We start from the raw sequence: 8,903 nt of genomic DNA, 5'->3' as shown, positions 1-8,903 counted from the left end.
AACACTTAAAGCTGGAGAAACTCTCCTGAATCCGGGTTCAAAGCTCCCCCTACTGGCCTGGATTCGAAGTGTGTTGTATGTAGGTGCGTTACCTGGTAAAGAGAATCCTCCTTGTCTCCAAGCATGATATCGCCCTCCCCGAAAGGAAGGCAACATCACTGTAACAACTGGTTACCTGAGGTGTTACATACACGATCTCCTTAAATGGAATCTTGCATCAGGTTTTTGATATAGGTATTTGATATAGCACAATGTAGAGCAAAATAGCCTGATTTCAAAGATGTGTCACTTACTAGGCTGTGTGCTGAAGTTTCAAAACAATTATTGTTTTATCAGCAGCAGATTATCACTACATGACTAGGTGTCATATGCCAGACAGTCCAGCTAATCTGTTTAGCCCTGCCCCACTTTTTATTGGAAGCTTGCATGGCACAGTGGTATAGGCGGGGTTAAACACAGCTCAGTGTTCTACTGCTACAACTACAGCAGAGAAAACAGGGATTGTATCAAAAAAGCAGCCCAGTAAGTGACATATAATTGGAATCAGGTTCTCTTGCCCTGTATTATGCTGTCTCAGATTATTGTATATTTACATGCTCCTAACATGACTTTTGTAGACTTTATTTAGCTTTAGGTGATGTAACAGATGTGAAACTAACTCTATGCTTTGATTAAACCCACAGGTCAGGAGAAGAGCATACAAGATCAGTCAGCAGGATGACCATCATTGGATATACTACTTTTCTCACCTGCCCGTGAAAATGGATATCGGGAGGTGCGCGCAGGGTCTGCATCCACCCATCCTCCTCCTGTCACTTGGGATCTTACTTCGGGTTTTGTGCACATGTTGTCCTGGCTCTTGTGTCTGTCCTACCCATGACAATGCCACCTTGTGCAAACACAGGCTTCTGAGCCTAGTCCCGGTAGAAATCCCTCTAACTTCCCATTTCCTGGATCTTAGTTATAACCGGATCCGGTCAGTACAACACGGAGCCTTTTCCCATCTGCAGTACCTACAGGAGCTAGACCTGAGCTACAACCAGCTCTCACGAATGGAGCCAGGAGCCTTTAGTGGTTTGCCAAACATCCGCATCTTACTAGTCCATCATAACCAGCTGAAGCTTCTGCCTCCCGGGGTCTTTACAGGCATGCCGGATCTCACCTGGCTGGACGTGAGAGCCAACCAACTGGTCATTCTGCTGGATCAGACGTTCCGTGGACTGAGGGAACTCCGACATCTGGAGGTCAGCGACAACCCCCTTCTATTCATATCTCCGGGAGCTTTCTGGGGAATGCCAATGCTGCAGAGACTGGGGCTTGAGAAAACCAAACTAAGCATGGTGCCTACACATGCTCTCACTACTCTCCCACGACTCTCAGAGCTCAGATTAGGAGGCATCACCTGTACGGTGCTACACGATCTCTCATTTACAGGGATGCCACTCCTGAGAGTACTGGATATGGATCACTGGCCATCCCTAAAAATACTTGGCCCACTGAGTCTGTCTGGACTCAACCTTTCTTCCCTCTCGCTGACCCAGAGTGTCCTAACCTCAGTACCGACAGAAGCACTGGTTTCTCAAATCCAACTTCGAAGACTGGATCTCTCTAACAACCCAATTGCCATCCTTCAAGAACGATGCTTCAGTTCTCTTACAAGTCTGGAGGAGCTCCGGCTTTCCGGGGGAAGACTGCACTCAGTACCTTCAGGTACTTTCCATGGTCTTGACCGTCTACGTCTTCTAGACCTTTCTCATAACCCACTTCAATGGGTAGCCAAAGATGCTCTCCCCCCTCCTGGAAATCTAGAAACTTTACTCCTCTCTAGTACGAACCTTTCCTGCGACTGTCGTCTTTGCTGGCTCTTGCTTCAGAAAATTAATTTAGGGGGCAACCCACCTGTCTGTGCTGCTCCTGCTTTATTACAAGGCACTATTATCCCGGACCATTCTGAGACGCTATGCCCAGAGCTTTTTACCTGCCAGCCTCCTAAAATAGTGGAACAAGGCCTACGAGAGTTAAAGGTCAAAGAAGGCGACCGACTGACTGTCACCTGCCAGAGCCATGGAGTGCCAGAGCCATCCACGCACTGGGTACTGCCACAAATGGCTGATATGGGGTCTTCAGAAGCAGCTGTAACCACAGAGATACCTCTTCACACATCCCCGGCAGAAGAGGTGGCTAAGTCAGTATGGAGGGCAATAAACATGCCATTGATGAAGAAGCCTGTGGAGAAAGCAGAGAGCAGGATATCTGTCCTACCAGGGGGCTCCCTGCAGTTTTTCCCAGTACTAGCACAGGACAATGGCGCCTACCTCTGTCTCGCTAGTAATGTCGCAGGTAATGACTCTGCCTGGATTCACCTGGAAGTGACATCTTTGAATGACAGCACCCTCCTTCCCCCACTTTCCATGGTCCATACCCATCTGCTGGCTGTCATTACTGCTGGGGGTATCCTGCCCTTCATTAGCTCAGTAACGCTCTGTTTCATCTTCATCTTTCTATGGAGCCGTGGACGCGGGAATATCAAACACACGGCCAACATAGACTATATTCCCAGGACTTCCCGAGGACCTTCATCGCCCGAAGACAACAAATTCACAATGAAACTTATCTAGAGGGGAGATATGTGCTCTCACATCTGATATGTTTTACACCCTTCATATAAAAATTACAAGAAACTGGTCGTGAAACACGCTGTATCTGTGGTATAGATTAGAACTGTCGCGATTGGCGTCTCAGGGTTCTTACAGGACACTCAGTGCTATTTTTGCACCAGCATATATTGCTTGGAGTCAGAATATAATGTATATATCTGTAGAGATGAGCAATCTGTTCTTCCTTGGCACCTTTATGACGTTTCACATGTAAGCCCCAGAGGTGCCAAGGAGGCCGGCCACAGAAGTGGCTCATCTCTACCTTGATTAACCCTATTTCTCAGCTACATGAAAAAGCGCTAATAATGTTTTATTTCCATCTTTTACAGCATAGCAATAAAGGATGTACTGACCTCTGACTCCCTCTAGTGGTGATGCCCGATAATGCAACCATGGACAAATATTTTCTAAAATCTTCCAATACAACTTTCTTGGTTTTATATAATCCCTGTATGTAAATGACCAGAAAAAAATGTTAAATTATGACATAATCACAAACACCGTTCATTAAAAATGCATTTACATCTTGTAAAGTGATGGCATATCACTAGCTGAAAATAAAATCAGTCTATAAAATCGAATGCGATCATATAAACAGAAACTAATGAATACCCTTGACATACAGTCAATGCCAAAAGTGTTGGCACCATTGAAGTTGGTCCAGAAAATGAAGTATTTCTCCCAGGAATTATAGAAATTACACGTGTTTTGTTATACACAAAGAAAATAAACATGTGTATACTGGAACAACCCAAAAGAAACAGAGGAAAAAATGACAAATTGGACACAGTTTCACACAAAACACTAAATATGGGCAGTACAAAATTGTTGGCATCTCTCCAAAATTGGGAGTAAACAACTTTGTTTAAAGCATGTGATGCTTGTACAAACTCGCCTGTGGCAAGTAACAGGTGTGGGCAATATGAATATCACATCTAAAACCAGATAAAGAGGGGACAAGTTGACTCAATCCTTGTAGTGTGTGTGTGTGTGTGTGTGTTGTGTTTTGTGTTTGAGCCACAATAAGCATGGAGAAATGGAAGAGAAGAAGAGAACTGTTTGAGGACTTGAGAATCAAAATTGTTGACATTATAAACAATTTCAAGAATACAAATGCATCTCCAGAGATCTTGATGTTCCTTTGTCCATGGTAGGCAACAGAGTCAACAAGTTTACACCTCATGGCATTGTAGATAATCTCCCTGGAAGTGGACGTCAGAGGAAAATTGATGAAAGGTTGCAACACACGATAGCGTCGAAAAGCAGCACCAATTAAATTCAAAATAAATTCAAGCTATCCTGCAGCCTCATGGTGCATCAGTGTCAGTGCTATATATATTCGTCAACATTTAAATAAAACCCTATGGCAGGACACTCAGGAGGACCCCACTGCAGACACAGAGGCGTAAAAAAAGCTAGACTGCAGCTTCCCAAAATGTATGTGAGTAAGCTAAAATCCTAATGGGAAAGTGTCTTGTGGACAAATGAGACCAAGATAAAGCTTTTTGATCAAGCACATCATTCTACTGTTTACTGAAAACAGAATGAGGCCTACAAAGAAAAGTACACAGTACCTACAGTCAAATATGGTGGAGATTCAAAGATGTTTTGTGGTCGTTTTGCTGCCTATTATTATTATTATTATACATTTTTATAGCACCATTTATTCCATGGCGCTTTACATGTGAATACGGGGCAAATATAGACAAATACATTAAACATGAGCAAATAACAAGGCACACGGGTACATAAAGAGGGAGGACCCTGCCCGCGAGGGCTCACAGTCTGCAGGGGATGGGTGATGAAACACTAGGAGAGGGTAGGGCAGGTTGTGCGGCGGTTCAGTAAGTTCAGGATCGCTGCAGGCTGTAGGCTTGTCGGAAGAGGTGAGTCTTCAGGTTCTTTTTGAACGTTTCTATGGTAGGCGAGTTCCAGAGTATGGGGCAAACATGGGAGAAGTCTTGGATGCGGTTGTGGGAAGAAGAGATGAGAGGGGAGTAGAGAAGGAGGTCTTCAGAGGATCGGAGGTTGCGTGTAGGTAGGTACCCGGAGACCATGTCACAGATGTATGGAGGAGACAGGTTGTGGATGGCTTTTTATATCATTGTGAGGGTTTTGAACTGGAGTCTCTGGGCGATAGGAAGCCAGTGAAGGGCTTGACATAGGGGAGAGGCTGGGGAATAGCGGGGAGACAGGTAGATTAGTCAGGCAGCAGAGTGTAGGATGGATTGGAGTGGTGCCAGAGTGCTAGAGGGGAGTCCAGAGACTAGGAGGTTGCAGTAGTCGAGGCGGGAGATGATAAGGGCATGCACTAGCATTTTTGCGGTGTCGAGGTCAAGGAAAGCACGGATCCGGGAAATATTTTTGAGTTTGAGACAGGAGGAGACAAGGGCTTGGATATGTGGCTTGAAAGAGAGGGCAGAGTTGAGGATCACCCCGAGGCACCGGGCGTGTGGGACAGGGGAAAGTGAGCAGCCATTGACATTGATGGATAGGTCTGGTGGAGGGGTAGAGTGAGATGGGGGAAAGATGATGAATTCTGTTTTGTCCATGTTCAGTTGTAGAAAGCGAGCAGAAAAGAAGGCTGAAATAGCAGACAGACAGTGCGGGATTTTGGTAAGGAGGTGAGGTCAGGTCCGGATAGGTAGATCTACGTGTCATCAGCGTAGAGGTGGTACTGCATACCGTGGGATTCTATGAGCTGTCCCAGGCTGAAAGTGTAGATGGAGAAGAGTAGGGGTCCTAGGAACAGAGCCTTGAGGAACATCGACTGACAAGGGGCAAAGTGAGGAGGTGGTGTGGGGGAGGGAGACACTGAATGTTCGGTCTGTTAGATATGACGAGATCTAGGAAAGGGCCAAGTCTGTGATGCCAAGAGATGAGAGGATTTGTAGCAGAAGGCAGTGGTCCACAGTGTCGAAGGCAGAAAGGTCCAGGAGAAGGAGGACAGAGTAGTGTCGCTTGCTCCTGGCAGTTAGTAGGTCATTGGTGACTTTAGTTAGGGCACTTTCAGTTGAGTGATGGGAACGGAAGCCAGATTGTAACCGATCAAAGAGGGAGCAGGAGGAGAGGTGGGAGGACAGTTCAAGATGGACGTGTTGCTCCAGCAATTTGGAGGCATAAGGGAGAAGAGATATCAGGCGATAGCTAGACACAGAGGATGGGTCGAGGGAGGGCTTTTTGAGGATGGGTGTGATCTTGGCATGCTTGAAGGATGAGGGGAAGACACCTGTTGTGAGTGAGAGGTTGAAAAGGTGCGTTAGGGTTGGGATGAAGACCGTGGAAAGGTTAGGGATGAGGTGGGACGGGAGCGGGTCAAGCGTGCAGGTGGTGAGGTGTGATCTTGACAGGAGGATGGAGAGCTGATCTGTCATGGTGGAGAAGCTGGTTTTGGAGGAGCAGGGTTGAGCAGCTAAGAGGGGCAGTGGGCGCTGTGGGCCAAAGCTTTCTCTGATCGTATCGATCTTCTGTTTAAAGAAAGAGGCGAAGTTTTCAGCAGAAATGAGGGGGAGGGAGAAGGTGCTGGGGGACGGAGTAGAGAATTGAAAGTGTTGAAAAGCTGTTTAGGGTTGTGAGACAGGGAGGATATGAGAGATGAGAAGTTTGTTTTGCGGCAGTGAGCGCAGACTTGAAGCTGGCGAGGGACTGCTTCTATGCAGTGAAGTGGTCGGCAGAGCGGGATTGCTTCCATCTCTGCTCAGCGATCCTGGAAGCCCATCTCAATTCTTTGGTCAGGCTGGTCAGCCAGGGCTGCCTGTTGAGTGTACGAGTTTTGCTATGCATGAGGGGGAGGCCAAATCGAGTGTTGCTGTTTTTGTGGTGTTATAAAAAGTGGCAGCAGCATCTGTGTCATGAAGGGAAGCTATGTCTGTGAGAGGGAGAAGGGACTCCGAGAGTGATTGTAAGTTGAGATGTTTGAGATTTCTGCAAGGGAGTTTGTGGAGTGGGGGTTGCACATTAGGAGAGGAGAGGGAAGAGAATGTCAGTAGGTTGTGGTCAGACAGGGGGAGGGGTGTGTTAATGAGATTAGTAAGGGAGCAGAGGTGGGTGAAGATGAGGTCCAGCATGTGGCCATCTTTGTGAGTGGCTTCAGAGGACCATTGAGTGAGGCCAAAGGAGGCAGTCAGTGATAAAAGTTTAGAGGCAACTGAGGTGGAAGTGGATCGCCCCCAAGGGCTATGGGGAACTCGGTATCGGGCCCTTCTTCTGTACTCAGTGGGGATGTCACGGTGGCTGACCCGGTCCGTGGCCCTCAGGACATCCGTAGAGAAAAGGGGGGAAAGGCCTTTAAAAGGGATAATGTTCGTGATGCCACCTGTGGTATTCGGTCAGGGTGACCGACGCTGTTTAGGGGTCCGCTGGGGTGATGGTATGGCAGCTAGATGGTATACCTTCCCACAGGTGAAGTATATCCCCAGGGCTTCCTAGAGTGTAGATGATGGATGGTGTGAGGCGCAGTGAATAACGAGGACACAAGGTTGCAGTCTCTTTACCTTTACTGAAGGTTTCAGCATCCACAGTCCAGGGCACCAGACCACAGGGCAGGCAGAGTCCGGCCGGTCTGAAGGCAAATCCAGAGTCCCCTGATCCAGGTGGAATTCAGTAGTCTTCCTACTAGCGCCTGGGTGTTGTAGTACCTCCCTGCTGAGCAACTCGGTAAGGTAAGGTCCTCACAACTGTTGTAGATGTTCTAATTGTTATTTCTTCCTCTTTGTCCCCAGATGGTGTGGATAGGACAACCCGTATGACTGATGGCCTGAGGCTTGTTTATAGGGACCCTAGAGACGCCCCAACCCCCACAATTTGCCACCGTGTCTTCTTAGGTATATAGGTCGGGCAGCCAACTTGGAATTGACTGCCCTGCCGGACTCTGAAGTAAAGCGTAGAGTCTATTACTCCCTCGGTGTTCTGGCCACCGGCTACGCGCCTCAGAAGGAGGCAGCCTCTCTCTGGGCAGAATTCCTTCTGGTTTTCTCCTTGTGCTATGACTTTGTGTCTCACTTTCTACAATACAATTCGTTTCTTCTCCTTTCTTAGGATGCTGCCGCATGGGGTGCAGGCGCAGCTCCGTGTCGTTCTGTCTCGTGCTAGGCCTCCAACAGGATCCCACCCGTCTGGGGACCTCTGTCTGCGGCTTTGTTGTGATCCTCCTTTCCCGCTGTCTGCCTGACAGGTGTTGCCTGGGCCGAGCCTAGTCAGCTTCTCTCTAACTTTCTATCCAACCCACCAGTTTTACCCTAATGTGAGGAGTGCCCTAATAGGAGCAAGGCTCCCCCTGGTGGACTGAAGTGTGAAGTGTGGTGTATGGTTTGTGATACCTGGCAGGGTGAACTCCTTTAGTGCCATCAGACGTAATATCACTCCCCCTGGTGGAAGAATAACATTACTGCAACGAACCAGGACTTTGGGGCGCTGCAGAAGTGCCAATGGGGATAATGAAATCACTCATGATGATAGTGGGGATGTCAACAGAGAGGAAATGAAGTAGCCAGGTGGTGAAGTGGTCGAGAAAGGTGGAGATGGCTAGTTCTGGGGGGCAGTAGATGACAGCCAGCTGGAGGTTGGAGGGGGAATAGATGCAGACAAGAGTGCACCTCAAACGAGGGAAGAGTAGCGGAGGGTGGTAGCAGGATTGGAGTGAAGGAGCAAGTGTCGGACAGGAGCAAGCCAACTCATCCACCACGTTTGTTGCTGGGGCGAGGGGTGTGAGAGAGGTGGAATCCGCCATAGGAGAGAGCAGCTGGAGAGGTCGAGTCAGAGGGGGTGAGCCAGGTTTCAGTGAGGCCGATAAAGGAGAGTTTGTTGGTGATGAAAAGGTGATGGATAAATGGCAGTTTGTTGCAGACGGAGCGTGCGTTCCATAGTGCTCCAGGTAAGTGGACCGCGGGAGTGGGGGCTGGATGAATGGTTATGAGGTTGTCATGGTTGGGAAAACGTGCGGAGGATCGTGACAGGGGGTTAGAAATGGGTGTGGGGATGTGTTGGGGAGGGCCGGGATTTGGGGATATGTCACCAGCAATGAGGAGTAGCAGACAGAGCATTAGAAGGTGGGAGCAGGATAGGACATGATGCGGCCGTGTGTGCCTGGAGAAAAAGGATTGTATGTGGAGGAACAGTTCTGAGGAGAAGGTGAGATGGCTGGGGAGGATGGAGGAAGAAATGACTAGTTCCTTACTAGGTGGAGGGATTGCAGGAGATTGTAAGAAGGAAAGTAGTATGGGGGTGAAAGAGAAAAGAAACCAAAAC

General features: G+C 48.2%; 1 protein-coding gene across 1 annotated transcript; it reads left to right on the top strand.

Annotated features, from left to right (window-relative positions):
* Positions 1-761: 761 nt before the first annotated feature.
* On the top strand, positions 762-2,741 carry LOC138658025 (leucine-rich repeat and immunoglobulin-like domain containing-NOGO receptor-interacting protein 4). Its single transcript, XM_069745608.1, has one exon. The coding sequence runs from the start codon at positions 762-764 to the stop codon at positions 2,616-2,618; it is 1,857 nt and encodes a 618-aa protein (XP_069601709.1). The 3' UTR covers positions 2,619-2,741.
* Positions 2,742-8,903: the final 6,162 nt, after the last annotated feature.

This window comes from Ranitomeya imitator, chromosome 1 (genome assembly GCF_032444005.1).
Source record: "Ranitomeya imitator isolate aRanImi1 chromosome 1, aRanImi1.pri, whole genome shotgun sequence".
Lineage (NCBI taxonomy): Eukaryota > Metazoa > Chordata > Amphibia > Anura > Dendrobatidae > Ranitomeya > Ranitomeya imitator.
The sequence above is the reverse complement of the archived record's forward strand: the minus strand, read 5'-3'. Positions and strand labels throughout refer to the sequence as shown.